The sequence below is a fragment of the Equus caballus genome, chromosome 10 (genome assembly GCF_041296265.1).
Source record: "Equus caballus isolate H_3958 breed thoroughbred chromosome 10, TB-T2T, whole genome shotgun sequence".
Lineage (NCBI taxonomy): Eukaryota > Metazoa > Chordata > Mammalia > Perissodactyla > Equidae > Equus > Equus caballus.
The window spans coordinates 21,384,384-21,403,207 of record NC_091693.1 but is presented as its reverse complement, the minus strand read 5'-3'; the positions used below and the strand labels follow the sequence as shown (position 1 = coordinate 21,403,207).

The window sequence follows — 18,824 nt, the reverse complement described above, 5'->3', positions numbered from 1 at the left end:
ACCTGTCCAGGTGAGGCTCATCCATGAGTACATATTTACTGAGTACCTCCTATGTATCAGTCACGGGGCAAGGCTCTGGAGGTACAGCCTTGAGCAAAAGCAGGCCCCAAACCCTACCCTCACAAAGCTTACATTCTAGAGTCAAGGGGTGGAGGAAGGCAGTGGTTGAAAATAAACCAGTGAACACATGAAATAAGGGAATCGTGAAGGCTAGGAAGACAACACAACAGGTATGAGAGCTCTTGTGTTGGGAGTGGGGGTGGCTTTGGATATAGCACGATCAACAAAAGCTTCTTAAAGGCGAGACCTAAATGATAAGAAAGAGTCTTGTGCCATTCTGGTGGGAAAAGCATTCCAGCAAATGGAACAGCAAGTGCAAAGGCCCTGAGGCTGGAACAAGTTTGGCTTGTTCAAGGAACAGGAAGAAGGCCAGAGAAGCTGGAGCTGAGTGAGCCTTTGAGGCAAGATAGTCACTTCAGCTAGTTTACGTGTTCAGTGGTTGTCGATCTGAAGGTGGAGGCAAAGGTGGAGGCCAGGAGACCAGGGTAGTCACTGCTGCAGTCAGAGCAGCCGTCCAGGGGGAGATGGAGGCAGCTCAGACCAGGGCGGAGCGGGAAGGAGAGAACAGCACAGAGATCCGCTTTGGAGGCAGAGCCAGCCACTCTTGCAGACAGATTGGATGTGGGGGGAAGAGGCAGGTATGGAAGATGGATCTGCTTTTGAAGTAGAACGGCCTTTATGGGATGACTTGAAAAACTCCTGCCTCCAACTGCCCCAGACAGGCAGTAGGCTCAGGCAAGGGGACAGGGGACAGGGACATCTCACCTGGTGGGCCAGGAGGGAAGGTGACCTTAGTAAATGGATGCCTAGTGGGACCAGGAAAAAAGAACAAACCACAGGTTGTTGGGACGCTGGGCAGAACCAGCATCTCCCCCAGGGACCTCTCTTATTTTTGTCAACAACCTTGGGAAATAGAGATGATTCCATCTTGCGGGGGAAGACGCTGAGGTTCTGGGAAGAGAAGTGACCTGTCCAAGGTCACACAGCCAAGTAAGGAATGGGGAGTGGAGATGTTTTGCACCTGGATGACCATGTCCTCCCTACTCCCATCGCCAAGATCAGACCCCTCAATTCCTCCCTATTCCCTTATTATCCTGGGGATGAGGGTTGGGGCGGAGGGAAGAAGGAAATTTCACCCCAAAAGTCAGTGTTATTCATGAAAGTAGATGAAGAAGCTGAACTGTGTTCCACAGGAAGCGGGGGCTGGGGGCCTGGACTCCTACATCTGAGGGAGGAGGGCTGGGGGCCCGGACTCCTGGGTCTGAGGGAGGATGAGATTGAGACCTGAAGCAGGAGGGAGGTGGGCTCCAGGAAGTGTCCCAGACGCGGGGTTCTGGGGATCCGAGGTTGGAAGACGTGGGGACGCCCGGAGCGGGAGGGGGTAGGGACCGGGCCGCAGTAACAAAGGCCTCTCCCTCCAACAGGCACCCCCCTCGGCCCCGCCTCCCCGGCCCCCCGCCTCCCCTGATTGGTCGGTCTTCCTGCCCGTCAGCGCCGCCCCCCTCCCCGGGTCTGCAGCAGCTCCGGCCGCCTCGTCGCGCCCCCCCGGCCCCCTCCCCCCGCCCCCGCCGCCCCCCGGGCCGGTGCAGCCGCAGGCGGGGTCCCCCTCCCCCTCCCCCTCTCCCCCCAAGCCTCGCGCGCCCCGGACCGGCCCCCCCTTTCCCCTCCCCCTCCGCGCCGCCGCTGCCGCGATGCCCCCCCCTGCGCCCGGGGCCCGGCTCCGGCTTCTCGCCGCCGCCGCCCTGGCCGGCCTGGCCGTCATCAGCCGAGGTACCGCAGCGCCGGGGACGGGGGGCTCGGCCGGGACGCCAGGGTCCCGGGCAGGGATTGGGGGCGGGGGGCTGCATCCTGGGCGGGGAAGGCGAGGCCCCGGGACGCCGAGGTCTGGGCCCGGGGGTGGGGGCTGCGTCCCCTGGCTGGGAAGGGGGTCCTCGGACGTCTGGATCCCTGTCTGGGGGCGGGGTTCCGCGTCTTGTCGCCCGAACGTGGGCCTAGGGGTGGAGGTCTGCTTCTCTGGGCGGCGAGGGGGTCGAGGACACCTGGTCCCGGCCTGGGGGCGGGAGTCTGCGGCTCCGGATGAGATGAGGGGGATCAGATCCCAGGCAGGATCTCTGAACTGAGTTGGGGTGTGGGGGGGAAAGGGGGAGATGCCCTGTCGGGGGCATCATCTCTACATGGAGAGGGTCCCTGTGGGGGTCCTGGCCTGAGGCCTGGGGTAGGCGTTTCTGGGCAAAGGTGGGGGGATGGTGTCTTCCCAGGGTCAGTAAGAGGAGGGGGCAGGCGTGTCCACAGACTTCTGTCCCAGGGCCAGGAAAAGAAGGGGAGGGGGGTTCTGGTCTCCCAGCTGGGAAGGGGCTGGAATTCCCCAGCTGGGTCCTCTAGGTTGGGGGAAAGTGTTGGTATTGGGGGGTTGCAGTTATGTGGGGAATGGAGCCGGTGATCCAGGAAGTTGGGGGTGCTGGGCTGGGCACTCAGATGTGGGAAGCTCTGGCTGAATATGTGGGTTCCCCGGGCTGGACAGGGGCTGAGAGATGAGCAGATTGAGAAGGGAGAGTCCACTCCGAGAGCAGGCATGGGTTAACACAGGGTCAAAGGGTTAATCTAAGCCCTGGTCGGGGAAATTCTGGGGGCTGGTCTGTGGAGCAAGGAAGGGAGAATAGAAAGTAGGGGCGTCAGAGGGTGAACTGGACAGTCTCTGGATGGAGGATGTGTAGCTGGACCTTATGTCTTCCCAGCAGGCTGGCAGGCTGGGGATGGTCCAGAGATGCCCCCTAAGGAGGGGGAGGGGAGAGCAAGAGGCAGGAGGCAGGGAACAGGGTTAATTCAGTGCTTCTGGAGGACTCCCCCAGGCCCTACCCTGAACCAAGGATCAGAGTCAGGGACACACGTTCAATCGGGGACAATCTAGAGCCCCCAACAGTCTCAGCCAGGCAGCCACTCTTCGCCTCCTGCCCACACACGTACCGGGTCACGCACAGCCACATAAACAGCAGTCACCGAGTCTGACCCTGAGCCGCACCTGCAGACACCCAGTCACACAAACACCGCCCCATGCACGCAGGACGCCCGTCTGCACACGCAGAGGATGCCCGGCCTGTGGGTCGGAGCGTCAGTCCCTCCCTGGTGCAGACTGTCTGAGCTCTCCTCCCGCCTGACCTGTCTGAATGGCTGTCTGACTTTCTGACTGTCTGTCTGTGTCTCTCTGTCTCTGTCACTTGTCTCTTGAGGTCTCGCAGCGTCTCGGCCATTTCCGGAGGCTCCCTAGCTCTAGGTGACATTCCGTTTGTCTCTGTCTCTGGGTCTCCGTCTCTCCAGCCCTGCTGGTCTCAGCACAATTTCACATCTGTCCCTCGCTGCCTCTGGAACTGGTCCCCATTATCACCCCATTATCACATCACATGTGTCTCCGTCTCTTCCTGGTTCCCTCACAAGAGCCTTGGTCCCCATTCGCCTCTGGGAATCCACGTCCCATCAGTCAGGGCACCTCTCATTTTTCTCCTTGTCCTTCCCTTGTCTCTTGACTTCTCCCTTCTGCCTCTCCTCCCCTCACTCCTTCCGCTCTTTCTCCACCTCCCCCGTCCTCTCTCTCTTTACTCTCAAGAAAACTTGCCGCTTTGCACTTGGGCTCTCCAGGCCCCCAGAAATCACTTGTCGTACACACTTCCTGGGCTGGGAGCGTAGCGCAGCCAGGAGTTGGCCTGTGACCTAGGGCGAGTCCTTTCCCACCTCTGGGCCTTCGGTTCCCCATCTGAGAACTGGGCAGGAGGGGATGGGGCCGGAGTGGGGCTGAGAGAGAACCCACCCCCCCCCCCCCACTGACAGTCAGGCTCTCTGAGAAAAAGCCCACGGCCAGAGAGACAAAATTGCATCTTCTCCTCTCTTCTCTTTTATTCATTTGGTGTTTTCCAAAGTGAACAATCCACTACAAATATGCGCAAGAGTAAACCGCATCTTGCCCGGCCCCTCCCCAAACCCACTCTCAGTCGAGCACATCCTCCCACAGCGTTCTCTCACTTACACAGAGTCAGACACGCAGCATCTGTAAGGGACTGGTTGGTTTGTTGATGTTTTCCCCAAAGTAGAAACACAGTAAACCCATTTCTCTGCAACTGGATTTTTTCCACTTAACTCCACCTCCCCGGCATCCATAGATATTGTTCTATCTTTATTTTTTTTTAATTCTTTCTGCCATCACAACACACATACACTTACAAAAGTAGCTGCAGCAAGTGCAACAGTTCCTTTGCTCCGTGGCTCCGTGGCCCGTGGTGTGGCTGGCGGAGAGGGGGCGGGGTGAACCCGGGAGCACAGACCACTCTCCACGCACCCTCTGTGCACCTGGTCTGTCTCAGCCGTGGGCTCTGCCTCATCGGTTCGTGTGCCACGTATTCACTGAGCACAGAGCGGCTGTTCTAGGCCCTGGGGGTCTGTATGTGCACAGCAGTGAGGGAGCCAGATGAAATCACTGCCCTCACGGAGCTTACATCCTAGTGCGGCAGAGAGATCCAAAAACTGAAACAAAACCTGAAAACAAGCAAGCAAGTAAACAGGGAATTTCAGCACATGACGGGGAATGTAAAGAAAATAAGAGCGACCTCGGGGACTACTTGGCCATGTGGACTCAGGGGCCACTCAGGGGGTCGAGGGCGTCGTCTCTGAGCAGCTGAGAGTGGAGTTCAGACTGAAAGGAGAGAAGTCAGCCTATAAAAGATCCCAAGGGAACAGCAGAGGCAAAGGCCCTGAGGTGGGAACAGCAGAAAGGCGCAGCCAACGTGTTGTGGAAAGTTCCAGGGCTCTTAGCATCTGAGCTCCAGGCGTCAGTGACTCAAAGGTCCCTAGATTTCTGAGGTCAGCAAAGAGGAAGAGAGGTCTGGGGGCTCCTCAGTGCCGGCACGGCCAGGCCCAGCCCCTGCTCACAGCTCTTCTGTGCCAGAGCCACACTCCCTTCCCAGCGTTGCCCCACCCCTCCCTCAGTCCAGCCACGCTTCTGCCACCAGCTCCGAGTGACCACCACAAGCCCACACTCCTTCCTGGGCCTCGGGTTCCCCATCTGTGGGTTCTGGGACTGTGGAATCCAAGCATGCCCCCATTGGAGGGTCCCAGCTTCACCTAAGTTCCTTTGAGGGGCAGCCGGGGGTTCTTATCCCTAACTCACATCGTTGGAAATCCCCTCTTCTCTTAAGGGACGGGAATTCACCTACCTTCAACCTTCATCCTGTGATTTATCAGAACGGTATGAGGACCACTAGTCTGGACTGTCAGACCCTGTGGTCCACCGCTGGACCCCCGAACAGGCTGGCACCTGCCGCATAATCATCCGCTCAGCCAGCACGTGTGCAGCTGTTTGCAAACACTTAACTAGCAGGCGCTGTATTAACCCGTTACTTGGACGACCTCTTTTCATCTTCCGCCTGCAACCCGATGAGGGAGGCACTGTGATCTTCCCGCTTACAGGTGGGGAAACTGAGTCCCAGGGAGGTGAAGTAACTTGTGCAACTCAATGGCAGAGCTGGGATTTGAACCCAGGCAGCCCAGCTACCCAGTCCATCCTCCCAGTGGCCTGGTTGTGCTGGCCTGGTGGTGTGAGAGCGGATGTTGGTGGGCATCTGTACCTGAGCCGCTGACTCGGGTGGGTGCTGGGCAGAGAGCAATCTACAGCCCGGACCTGCCCTGCCCTCCCCCCACCACGCTGCCGGAGACCGAGTCCGAGCCAGGGAGAGCAATGGCTGTTTCTTAAAAAAGGAGGTGCTGTTAGGAACAGCTGGCATTTACTGGGCCCTTTCTGCATGCTAAGCGCTGAGCTAAACGTTTTGCTTGCACGTTCCCACGGAATCCCTCACACAAACCCTCAGAGGGAAGAACTGTTATTTTTCTCCTTTTACAGATGGGGAAACTGAGGCTCAGGCTGTCCAGGGGTCACCCAGGCAGGAAATAGAGGAGCAGATATTTGATCTCCCAGGCCAGGCCCCTCAGGGCTTTCTTATCCAATCTCTAGACATCATCCATTCCCTCTACAAACGCTTCCCTGCTCTGAGCTGAGCCCAGCTCGGGGGGACACAGCCAAGATTCAGACCCTCGGGGAACTCCTGGGCAGGTGGGGAGGCACCCCTGGACACTGTCCCAGCTGAGTCAGATGGTGCCTAAAAGAGGGAGTGGGGACTCCCTGCCTTGAACAATCAGGGAGGTCCTCCTGGAGGAGGGGGCATTTGAGTTTGGGTCTTGAAGAATGAGTAGAAGTTCAAGAGTTGGAGAAGCGTGTCATAGGCATCCATTTACATTTGTTCATACAACAGATATTTCCCAAGTCCTCATAGCAGCCAGGCCCTGTGCTGGAAGATGCTGGGGACACAGACCTGAGTCAGACCCAGGTTCTGCCCTCAAGAAACTTCTAGTCTGATGGGAGAGACAGTCACCAGTGTGATCTGAGCTGTAATGGAAGTAGTCCAGGCATTGTGGGAACTCAGATCAGGCCTGGAAGGGGCAGGGAGGGCATCCCAAAATTGAGTCGGTTTTCCAAGCAGAACTACTATAGAGTGGCCCTCATGTGCACTAGCTTCTTTGTTTATGCATTTAACATCTCTCTTTTTTTTTTTTTTTTTTTTGAGGAAGATTAGCCCTGAGCTAACTGCTGCCAATCCTCCTCTTTTTGCTGAGGAAGACTGGCCCTGAGCTAACATCGGTGCCCATCTTCCTCTACTTTATATGTGGGATGCCTACCACAGCATGGCTTGCCAAGTGGTGCCATGTCCACACCCAGAATCCGAAACGGCAAACCCCGGGCCGCCGAAGCGGAACGTGTGCACTTAACCGCTGTGCCACCGGGCCGGCCCTCATTAAACATCTCTAGAGGCCTCCTGGGGGAGCTCCTCCAAGGCCGATGGAGCCTTGGAGGTGGGTCAGACCCAGGCCCTACCCTGGAGGGGCTCCCATCTGGCAAAGGAAGCAGACCCAGACACAATCCAGGAAGACTGGGACCAAGACAGGGAGGAGCCGGGCCCAGAGACAGAGCGGTGGTGGAGTGGCTAACCTGACCCCCATCCCCATTTCCTGAAGCCCAGACAGGGGAAGGGACTTGCCCAGGTCACACAGCATGGAGGAGCCGCCCGATCCTGGTGTCTGGGAATTATGTGAGACAGATATGCAGACCCGAGACATCTAGATTTATAGACACACAGATCAGGAATCAAAGACTCACTTGAGACATGGACCCTTTATCACACATCTCCTGGGACTGCCCTGAGCCAGGCCCCAAACTGTGTGTGCTGGGGACACAGATGGTCTGAGCCACGCCCTGCCAGGACGAGAGCTCAGATGGGCTCAGCTGAGCTGTCTCTCCTAGGAGAGGCCCCACTCTACGAGGTCCCTGGAGAAGAAGCATTTTGACAGGAAACTATGGGACAGAAGGATGGGGAGAAAACTGGGTAACCCAGAGCTGGGCCACACAAGCACCAGGGGAGAGCGCAGCAGAGGGACGCCATTGCCCAGGAGGCCTGGCTGAGCGCTGGGGGAGGCGGGGACCTACGGGAGTGGAGGGTGCAGTTCTGAGTGTCAGAAAGGTGCTTCTGGCAAGGGGTGCGTGTCTGTATTTCTGTCTGCCAGGACATTTGGTGAGGGTCCTGCCTGCCTCTGTGGAGTCTACTCCTCACCCAGGGCCCTGGTTTGTGGGCCCAGCTCCTGTGGGTGGCACCTGGTTGGAGTCGGGCTGAGCCTAGGAGCCCTGGGGTCCCTGAAGCTTTGGGGGCACCTTGGACAGATCCCTTCTCAGCCCAGGAGGGGGTCCCCCTCCTTTGATCTTAATCTTGAATAGTGGCTGTTGCGGGGTGGGTAGGAGGAGGGGGCGGTGGTTTTGCCCCCATGGGGCATCTGGCAATGCCTGGAGGCATCTGTGGTTGTCACCACTGTGGGGTGGGGGAAGCTAGTGGCATCTAGAGAGTGGAGACCAGGGATGCTGCTGAGCATGCTGCAATGCACAGACAGACCCCCAGAATCAAGAATCTTCCAGCCCCCAATGTCATGGTGCCAAGGTTGCAAAGCCCTGGCCTAGAATGTGTGTGACCAGGAAGATGACAAATCCTGCGTGGGGGTTGTGTGGATGTGGGCGTGTGTGATCTGATCCTAGGTGACAGCATGACTGCGTGCACTCGATTCTTGGCCCAGGGCAGCCGCTTTGTATCTGAGAGGCTGTGACGGTATAGCTGCAGCTTCATGCATGAATTTCCAAGTGGGTGGTGGGGATGAGCACGGCCCTCAGGCTGGGAGTGTCAGAGTGACTGATTAGGCCAGCGTGTGTGTGTGCACGCACACATGTGTGTGCGCGCGATGGTCCTCTGGGTAGGGCTGTAACTGTGCGTGGACATTGCACCTGCGTGTGTGGGGCTGTCGGTGTCAGTGTAACCATGTGGATCCGGTTGTATATAGTGGGGTGACTCGGTGTACAATGGCTGTTTGGCCTACAGCTGTCCCTCTGTGGCTGAACCTGACAGCAGAGTGCTCCTGAGAGAGAGGTGTCCTCCCTAACTGACCTTCTGCTGGGTGTGTGTCGCCAGGCTGTGTCGCCAGCCTGAGTGTGTGTGCACCTGTCCTTCTGAGCAGGGCCCAACGCCGTGTGTGGGACTGAGTGCGTGGGACTGTTTGCTGGGCTGGTACTGGCTCTATGCGTCTTTCCGGGGTCCTGTGACTGTGTGTGTGTCCAGCCCCTGGCCGTCTCCTGCTGTTACTAGGGCTGCGTGTGGCAGCGTCCACTCTGCACAATTCATGGAAGGCGAGCCCCTTCCTTCCATCCAGGGCTCTTCAAAGCCTGGGGCACCAGGGGGACCCACCACCCTGGCTCTGCCCCAGCCCTGTCCTGAGGGGCTGTGATGGAGAGGGCCCCCCGGGAGGCATTGGGGCGGCACGAGCAATTCATTCATTAGATTAATTAGCTCCTCATCCCCAGGCGGGGCGGCAGGGCAGAGCCCAGGTGTCCAAGGTCATCCAGCCTTCTCCTCTCCCCGGCCTGGTGCTGTCTCCATCCGCCGCCTCCGCATGCCCAGCCCCCACGCCTTGGCCCCGGTCCAGCCGGCTGGCCACAGTCCACAGAGAGATGAAGGGGTGGGGGTGGGGGCTCTGCTGGGCAACGGGGCCTGCAAGCTGCTCTGGAGTGTGCGGGCAGGCGTAGGTGTGCGCCTGCGAGAGTGTGCCCTGGTGAGCACGGCCCATGGGTGTGTCTGTGTAGGCATGTCTGTCTGCAAAGGATGTGTGTGGCTGTACACCACGCCTAAGGGTGTGTCTGTGCGTCTGTGATGGATGTGTGCCTGCGTGGACGTGCATCTGTGTTTGTGTGCATGTGTCCGCATCTGTGTGTCTCTATGTCTGTGTCCACATATGTGGGTGTGGAGTATCTGCATGCAGCTGGCTTTGTGTGTACGGCTTTCGATATATTTCTGAATTAATATGTGTACATGTGTGTATCTCGGTGCACGTTTGTTGCATATGTACATGTATCTGTGCACACATGTATGTGTCTATGTACTCATGAATCTGTGCATATGTGTGCCCGTGTACCTGTGTGTATCTGTGTGTATCTGTATACATGTGTTTATTGCATGTGTATCTGTGCACATCTGCGGATGTATATGTGGCTATGTATTCTTGAAACTGTGTACACTATGTGAATATTATGTGTGTCTGTGTGCACACATGTATATGTGCATATGCATGTGTATGTGTACACGTGTGTCTGTGCATGTATATGCACCTGTGTGTTTATGTACTTGTGAATCTGAGCGCGTGTATGTGTGTCTCTGTACACAGTATCTGTGAATATGTCTATGTGTTAATACATGTATGTGTGTATTGGTGCACATGTGTCTGTGCATATGTACACGTGTGTTTGTGTGCTGTGATTGGAGTGTTGACTGAGTGTCTCTGGAGGTGTGTGGGTTTGGGCGTCCCAGTCTGTCTGAGTCATTGAGGGCCTGTGGGAAGGTACATGTCCATGTGTCTGCTCTGAGTGGTCTGCCATGTGTGTCTCTGGAAACATCAGTGAACGTGTGTGCCAGTGGGTGTGGGAAATGTCTGTGTGTGCAAGAGTGTGTGTGCGTGTGCACTCGCATGTGCACACGTGTACTGTCCCTGCTGGGCTGCCAGGCTGAGCTGGCCCTCCCTTCCTGTCCCCAGGGCTGCTGTCCCAGAGCTTGGAGTTCAGCTCTCCCGCAGACAACTACACGGTGTGCGAAGGCGACAACGCCACCCTCAGGTACCTCCCACCACGGGGACTCGGAAGATCTCCCGGAGACTGCGGTCCTGCTCCTCACCTTCCTTAGGGGAAAACAACCCTGAGCTGCAGGCACAGCCCGGCATCTCCCACATCAGGAGAGAGGCGGTTAGGGGCACTGACTCTCGGCCTGGTTCAACCCCCGGGCCTCAGTGTCCCCGTCTGTCAAATGGGCAGAGGAATGGTAACCACTGCATGGGCTGTTGTGAGGACTGAAGAGTTTGTACAACCCCCGAGCTTAGGGACCTTGGCTGTGACAGCTTAATACATGAACGCCAGGAGTATTATTCCCCCAGACTCTCCTCTCCCCACTCTCGGTCGCTGTCCCCCTCTCTCTGGGTCCCTGTCCCCCTCTCTCTGGGTCCCTGTCCCCCTCTCTCTGGGTCCCTGTCCCCCTCTCTCTGGGTCTCTGTCCCCCTCTCTCTGGGTCCCTGTCCCCCTCTCTCTGGGTCCCTGTCCCCCTCTCTCTGGGTCCCTGTCCCCCTCTCTCTGGGTCTCTGTCCCCCTCTCTCTGGGTCCGTGTCCCCCTCTCTCTGGGTCCCTGTCCCCCTCTCCCTGGGTCTCTGTCTCCCTCTCTCTGGGTCCGTGTCCCCCTCTCTCTGGGTCCCCGTCCCCCTCTCTCTGGGTCCGTGTCCCCCTCTCTCTGGGTCTCTGTCACCCTCTCTCTGGGTCTCTGTCCCCCTCTCTCTGGGTCTCTGTCACCCTCTCTCTGGGTCTCTGTCACCCTCTCTCTGGGTCCATGTCCCCCTCTCTCTGGGTCCATGTCCCCCTCTCTCTGGGTCCCTGTCCCCCTCTCTCTGGGTCTCTGTCCCCCTCTCTCTGCATCTCTGTCCCTCTCTCTCAGAGTGCCCCAGACACCTCTTCTCGGGTCTCTGGTACACAGCAATCACTCAGTAACCATCAACTACCATTCCATTGTGCCTTGGGCTCATGGCTTTCCCTCTCTGAGCCTCAGTTTACCCACCTGAGTGGGTAGAGGGGGAGTCACCTCTGCCTCACAGGGCTGCAGTGGGAACTGGAGAGGTATGGGCCTTTCTCTCCCCGCTTCCCAGTCCTGCAACAGGGGAACCTGGAGGGCCAGCTGGGATGGGGGAGAGAAGAACCTTCCCCACTTCGTCCTCCCCAACAGCTGCTTCATCGACGAGCATGTGACCCGCGTGGCCTGGCTGAACCGCTCCAACATCCTGTATGCGGGCAATGACCGCTGGACCAGTGACCCGCGGGTGCGGCTGCTCATTAACACGCCCGAGGAGTTCTCCATCCTCATCACGCAGGTGGGGCTGGGCGACGAGGGCCTCTACACCTGCTCCTTCCAGACCCGCCATCAGCCGTACACCACTCAGGTCTACCTCATCGTCCACGGTGAGCCCTCGGCAGAGGCCCTGGGGGTCCGGGGGGGTGGAGGTCACAGGATCGAGGGGACTCACGTGTATTCACCAAGTGCCTACTCCCCAGTCCCAGGGGCACATCCGTGTGGAAGGCAGACACACCCTGCCCTTGAGGGTTTCACAAGCAGAGGGAGGGTCAGTCCCACAGATAGTGACCCTTCAACGTGACAGCTTCTAGGGCAGGCGAGGGGGTGCTCAGAGGAAGACCACATTCATTTGCTCAGCCCTATTTATTGAGCACCTGCTGTGTACAGGCATTGCTCAAGGCACTGAGGATAGAGACGGAGCCAGGCAGGTTGTCCCAGCCCCTTTGGAGGTGACTTTCCAAGGAGAAGTGGCTTCCCAGACATAACGTCCGAGCTGAGACCTTCAGCTGGGCACAGAGCTGGCACAGGAAAAGGGACAGCACGTGAAAGGGCTGGGGGAGAAAATGAGTCAGGTGTGCAGGGACAATTGTGGCTCGATGGACAAGGGACAATTCTGGCTCGATGCGCCAGAATTCAGAGCAGGAGAGAGGGGGCTGCAGAGATCCACAGCGGGGCAGCAGGCAGAGAGGGATGAGGGGACCGAGCTCAGGAGGCTGCCTCCCATGGCATCAGAATGGGTCTGGAGGGCAGGGGCCACTCAGAGACACAGGGCCCAGACACAGCCCAGCGTGGGCCAGGCCACCCAGGTTCCAACCTCAGTGCCACCAGTCACCAGCCGAGGGACCCTGAACAAGCAGGGCAGTCTCAGACCCCTCATCTGCAAGATGGGATGACGCTGTCATGCACCCAACCCAAGACATCGTCAACTGGAAGGGGCACCTTTATTTTATGCTCTGCTAGAAAAGGAAAAAAAAAAACCCTATCAATTAAACTCTGGCATCTTACATTATAAGGCCAGCTTGATTGGAGAAATGTTCAAATGGGGGGAAAAACACCCCGATGTCTTAGAATTGATGAATATAGCAACATCTACCCCAGAGCGGGATAATGAGGGCTGAACGAGTTAATTTGTATAAAACACTGAGAACAGGGTCTGCCACCCAGTAAGCACCATAGGTGTATTTGTTAAATTTTCAAAATAATAATGATAATACATAAGTAAAAATAGAGATGGGGAGGGAGGAATTCAGACCAGAAGATAGAGAAACCAAGCTAGGATGAAGGTGGAGAGAGAGACAGAAACTGAGAAAGAATGACAAAGACAGAGGACCAGCAGGTAGACAAGGAGCCAGACCCAGAGGAAGAACAGAGGAATTCTTACAGAAAGACATAGGGAATGTGCTGGACTCTTGGGTCTGCGGGAGGAGGGGCTGGAGGCCTGGACTTCTGGTTCCTGGGAGCCCATATCCAACCTCTGGCTGACCTCTCCCCCCACTGGCCTGCAGTCCCCGCCCGCATCGTGAACATCTCCTCGCCTGTGACGGTGAATGAGGGAGGCAATGTGAACTTGCTTTGTCTGGCTGTGGGGCGGCCAGAGCCCACGGTCACCTGGAGGCAGCTCCGAGGTGAGGACCCCACCCCTGACCCAAAGCCCCTTCCCCGACTCCACAGTTTGGGCCCCTCGACTCCCTGTATCCCTAGCTAGATTCCCAGAATCGCCCTTCCCCCATTCCTGATCCCCCCAACCCTTGTGATGACTTGATTTCCCCCTCCCACCCTGATCTCCAGCTAGACCCCAGCTTGCCCCCCATCCCCACCCCCAATATCCCAGTCTCTCCCCACAGCCCACAGGATTCTCCCGGACTCAGATCCCCACCACTAGATGGCTGAGCCAGGGTACAGCCAGTGCCCCGGCCCACGGTCCAGTCTCCTGGTCGCATCACTTTATCTCCTCTGTTGGATGCACCAGCCCAGTGGTTTTCAAAGTGTGGTCCCCAGACCCACAGCATCAGCACCACTGGGAACTTGCTGGAAATGCACATTCTTGGCCTACCCAGCCCTCATGAATCAGAAGTGCCCCCTCCACCACGGCCACAGTCTGCTTTAACAAGCCCTTTGGGAGATTCTGATGATGGAGCACCAGTGCTCTAGTCTACCCCCGAACATGGGGCCAAGGTCCCTGAACATGACCTCCCAGATCCCAGACTTCTCCCACTGCCCTTTTTACCTGGATCCCCACCACCAGTTCCCAGATCCCTAGATCATCATTCGCTGGGTCTTCGGAGGCCAAAGGTGCCAATCACTGGATCCCCTGAGACCCCTGAACCTGATACCTAGGTCTCAGATCCCTGGCTCCTCCCCCACTGAGTCATCTGAGCCCCACAATCCTGCTCTTGAGATCCTGGATCCCCAGAAGCCCTGAATGCCAAAGGGTCTTCTGAGCCTGGAGATCTGTCGTAAGACTCCACATAGCTGGATCGCTGATCCCAATCACCAATTCCTGATTCCCTGGAACCCCCAAGCTAGATCCCAGAACTCTGGACCTTCCCCCTTTGGGTCTGTATTCCTCGGATCTTTCTGAGTCCCAAGATCCTAGGATCCTCCCCACTGGGTCCTCTGAGCCCTGTGAGCTGGGTCATGAGCTCCCAGATCCCTGGATCCCCTGACCCTCAAATTCTAGGGCCCCTCTCTCTGGGTCCTAGTTACCAAGCCCCAGAACCTCACTCCCTGCCCCACCCCTACCAGGAGGCCCCCACTGACCCGGGCACCCAAGGCCCTGCGGTGCCCGCCCCGCTGATGTGTGTCCGTGTTGTGCCGTGTTGTCCCGTGTTAAGTGTTTGTGTCCGGCCCTGCCCCCTGCCCTCCCCTCCCCCCACAGACGGCTTCACCTCGGAGGGCGAGATCCTTGAGATTTCCGACATCCAGCGGGGCCAGGCCGGGGAGTATGAGTGTGTGACTCACAACGGGGTTAACTCGGCGCCCGACAGCCGCCGCGTGCTGGTCACAGTCAACTGTGAGCCCCCCGGCACCTCGCACGAAGGGGAGGCGGGCCCCGGGTCCCTGGAGAGGAAGGGTCTGAGGGAGGAGGGGCTGGGGACCGGACTCTTGGGAAGGAGGCAGGAGAGGGCTGGGGCCAGGACCCTCAGTCCCCACCTGGCTAGGAGAATCTGCTGACTCTCACCCCCGCAGATCCTCCAACCATCACGGATGTGACCAGCGCCCGCACGGCCCTGGGCCGGGCCGCCCTCCTGCGCTGCGAAGCCATGGCGGTGCCCCCCGCGGACTTCCAGTGGTACAAGGATGACAGACTGTGAGGACAGCACGGGGCCGGGGAGGGGGGGGTGCGGTTCTTGGTCCCTTGGGCTGGGGGGATGAGGGGGCGCGCGGAAGATAGCGGAGTTCTAGGTCTCCAGAACTGGCGGGTGGGTGGGGGGTGGTCCAGCTTCCAGGTGATGGGGTCCGCTGGGCCCTGGCGAGATTGTGGGGACTTTCTGGAAACTCGGGTCCCGCCATCATGAACGTTCCTTGGGCTATTCAGGGAGAAGGTCGGGGGTCGATGCTGTGGATCTGGCGGGGAAGGTTTAGGGGACATCTGGCGTCGGGGTCCAGCAGGGTCTGGGAGCCTCTAGAGATTGGGGGCACAGACCGGGAGAATCCAGTGCCCCTGAGGGGCTGGGGAACCTGCAGAGGGGCGTCGGTGAGAGCGGCCCGGGGTCCACAGGGAGCCAGAACCCGAGGCTAGGGGTCGCTGGGGTAGGGGGCAGAATCGGGGAGCCTAAGAGTCAGGGGTTGGGCTCTGCGCCCCGAGGGGTCCGGTTCCTGACCCAGGTGCCCGGCAGGCTGAGCAGCGGCACCGCCGAGGGCCTGAAGGTGCAGACGGAGCGCACCCGCTCGATGCTTCTCTTCGCCAACGTGAGCGCCCGGCATTACGGCAACTACACGTGTCGCGCCGCCAACCGGCTGGGAGTGTCCAGCGCCTCCATGCGGCTCCTGCGTGCGTCCAGCGAGGCGGCCGGGTGGCGGGAGGGGCGGGGCCTGGGAAGAATGCGCGGGGGGTGGGGCGGCGGGAGGAGCCCGGGGCCGAGTGGGCGGGGTCATGGCCGAGTGGGCGGGGCCTATGTGGAGTGGGCGGGGTCAGGGCAGAATGGGTGAGGCCGGGGCAGCAGAGACGCTGGGACAGCCCCAGATCGACCCCGAATTCAGGAAAGAGACGCTGAGACTCAAGCGATGCGACTGAACAAGAAACCGATCGCTTGGATGAATATCGATTCACTGAGCGCCACTAAGGGTCGGGTGTTGGGCGCTGGGGGGATACCACAACGCACAAATGAGACAAGGTCTGGGGACTCGCAGAGTTCACAATCTAGTAGTAGTAGGAAAGCAATAAACAAGTAGGCATAAATCAAATAAAAAGCAAACAAATACGTACCCACATAAATAAGCAAAAAGTAATTTTGGATATCGATAAGGGCTACGGAGAAAATAAATAATAGGGTTGGGGATGCTCCAAGAAAGCTTCCTGGAGAGGTAACATTTGAACTGAGACGAGAACGGTAAGAGGAAGCCCACTTTGCCAAGACTTGCGGGAAGAGCTCTGCGGGCAGAGGGAACAGCGTGTGCAAAGGCACAGCCAGGAGGCTAGCAGGACCCCAGCAGAGTGATCACGTGGAGCCTGAGGTTAAAGAGGAAGGGAGAGCCAGTCTCATGGGCCGTGGTAAGGATTTTGGATTGTATTCTACTGCAGGGCGAGGCCACTGGAGGCTGTTAAGCAGAAGAATGGCACGCAGTTGACGCTTCTAAAGAGAATCACTTAGACTACTATTTGAGGGGTGGACTGTAGGGGGCGCGAGAGGAAGGCAGCGAGGCCAGAGAGGAGGCTGCCCCAAACCCCAGGCCAGGAGCGGTGGCGGGTGGCACAGGGTCTCTGGATCCGTGAGATGTTCTGGAAGTGGAGGGAAGAGGGAAGTGGGGTCGAGGTGCTTCCAGAGTTCTGGCTTGAGCGGCTGGGTGGATGCGGATTTATGAAGTGTTGAAACAGAGAAATACTGGGTGGGGGCGGGGAGAGCAGTAGCCAGTCTGGGGGAGAAAAGTCAAGAGTGCAGTTGGGGACGCGCTGACTCTAAGACGCGCGCTGGCAATGCTGGACAGACGGAAACTGTACGACAGACAGACAGACACCGAGAGCCCCAGGCTGAGACCGTGAAAACGAGGTGGAGAAGATGTGAGAAAGACAGAAGTGAGACTGAGCGGCAGAGAGACAAATGCTCCGCGAGATGCTAAGACTCAAAACAGTCAGAAGAGCAGGCACGCTGAGTGAGAGAGGCCCAGAGGGGCCCCTGGAGAGGAAGGCTCGGACGAGACCCACAGAGACAAGGCGTCTCCCCTCCCGGGCCTCCTCCCGTGACCCTCTCTCTTTCCGCAGGCCCAGGATCCCTGGAGAACTCGGCCCCGAGGCCCCCAGGGCCCCTGACCCTCCTCTCCGCCCTGGGCTGGCTGTGGTGGAGGATGTAGGAAGAACCCAGAGCAGCTGCCTCCCGCTGCGGGGGGCCTGAGGCCGAGAGGGAGAGAATAGGGGAGCAAGCGCCGTGGGTCTCGAGGGGGCGGAAGAGCTCTCGGCCACCGAGGAAGAAGAGAGGAGAAAGAGGAAGAAGAAAGATCTTTAGAGAACCCATCACTGTGAGGGATAACGCAAAATTATGCATCTTTCTACAGCCATTCTCGCCACCCTTCACGTTTCCGATTGTGACTCACCCCCGGCCACCCCACACCCCTCTCTTAGCTCAGGCTGTCGACCGGATCGCGTGTGTGTAGTGGGTGTGTGTGAGCGTGAGCCCGCACGTGTGCGTCTGTGTGTGTGGGTGGGTGGGTAAGGAAGGGGGCTCAGCGATCTTCCCTCCCCCGACGCCCCCACGTCCACCACTCCCAGCCCTGCTGCCTCTCACCTCTGGCTGAGGTAGGTATAAGGGCTTCGTGGTAGAAGCTGTGAGATGTTTCCAGGCTCCCTGCTTTCCCGATATATGCACGCACACCGCCCCGCCCCTCCCTGTTGAGAGGGTGTCTCTGGTGGCGACTGGGGAGGGGTGTCACGCTCCCCTGTTGAGCTGTCATTCAGCCTTTGCTAGCAGGTGGGGGATCTCATCTTGGCTCCGGGCCTCCCTGCTGTCAACCACCAGCTGCCTGCAGCCAGAGGCCCCATCACTGGCTCAGCGGCCTGAGACCTTCCCACTTTCCCTGTCCCCCGACCCTGGACTTTCTGGCCCCCTCCTGGGCCAATCGGTGCTTCCATTTTACTGTCAGGCTGGTGCCTGTAGTCACCTGTCTGTCTCAGAGCTTTGCCCTGCCCACACCCCCCCACTCCGCCCGCCACCTGCAGCGCCAGCCAGCTGCCCTCAGTGCCCCTGCAGCCGACCCACAGGTGTGGGCTTGCTGGCCTGCCACCCCCTGCCTCTCCACCAACTGTACCTCGCAAAGGCTGACCTGACCGCCCTCACACACACTCAGATAGACACACACACACACGCACCAGCGACTGTGACCAGCAATAGCCCCCTGGCTCCAGCTGTCCTGTAGCTGGTGACCAGCTGTTGTTCCCTCAAGGGTGGGCAACTGTCATCGGGAGGGGGCGCTGAGAGGCTGCGACCTCAGCTCTGATTGTAGGAATACCCCACCCTGGCCACACCACATCCCACAACGCGAGGGAGAGAGGCATCACACAGACATCCCCAGCCCAGATCAAGATGTCAAGGCACCAGCTCCAACTCCCAGGAGACCCTCTATAATCACCCACCCGGAACCACACCACCCAGAGCTTGGGGGGCACGAGGGCAGAGCAGGGGCTGGGGCAAGGGGCAGTGACTGTACCTCAGACAGGGGCGTGGGCCCCATCCCACATCGTCTTCCATTCCCAGGGTCCGGGGGACAGGGACGGGAGGGGGAGGGATGCAAGGGAGGGGGCGGGGGGGCCCTGGGGGCCGTGTGTTCCGATTCATGGGGAGTGTTGAGACCACCACACCAATAAACGCCTTTTTCCAAAGTCTCTGCCTGCAGCTGTCAGTGTCATTGAGGATTTGGGTGAGTGGAGGGCAGAGTCGTGGTCATTTGGTGTTGCCTCCCCAGCATCATTCCTACCCTCTCCGATTTCTCCTTGGTAGATTTGACATTGACCCATTGCAGGGGTGGCCCCTGATTGGCTTAAGCCACCCGACATAGCCCATTTCCCAAAGTGATGGGTTCAGTGGTGGGCACGTGACCCAG

General features: G+C 58.6%; 1 protein-coding gene across 1 annotated transcript; it reads left to right on the top strand.

Annotated features, from left to right (window-relative positions):
- The first annotated feature begins 1,627 nt into the window (after positions 1 to 1,627).
- IGLON5 (IgLON family member 5) lies at positions 1,628 to 18,603 on the top strand. The gene is made up of 8 exons (XM_023650304.2): positions 1,628 to 1,830; positions 10,219 to 10,297; positions 11,445 to 11,677; positions 13,076 to 13,195; positions 14,449 to 14,583; positions 14,760 to 14,880; positions 15,410 to 15,564; positions 16,993 to 18,603. The coding sequence occupies exons 1-8, from the start codon at positions 1,752 to 1,754 to the stop codon at positions 17,079 to 17,081; spliced, it is 1,011 nt and encodes a 336-aa protein (XP_023506072.1). The 5' UTR covers positions 1,628 to 1,751; the 3' UTR covers positions 17,082 to 18,603.
- The last annotated feature ends 221 nt before the right edge of the window (positions 18,604 to 18,824 follow it).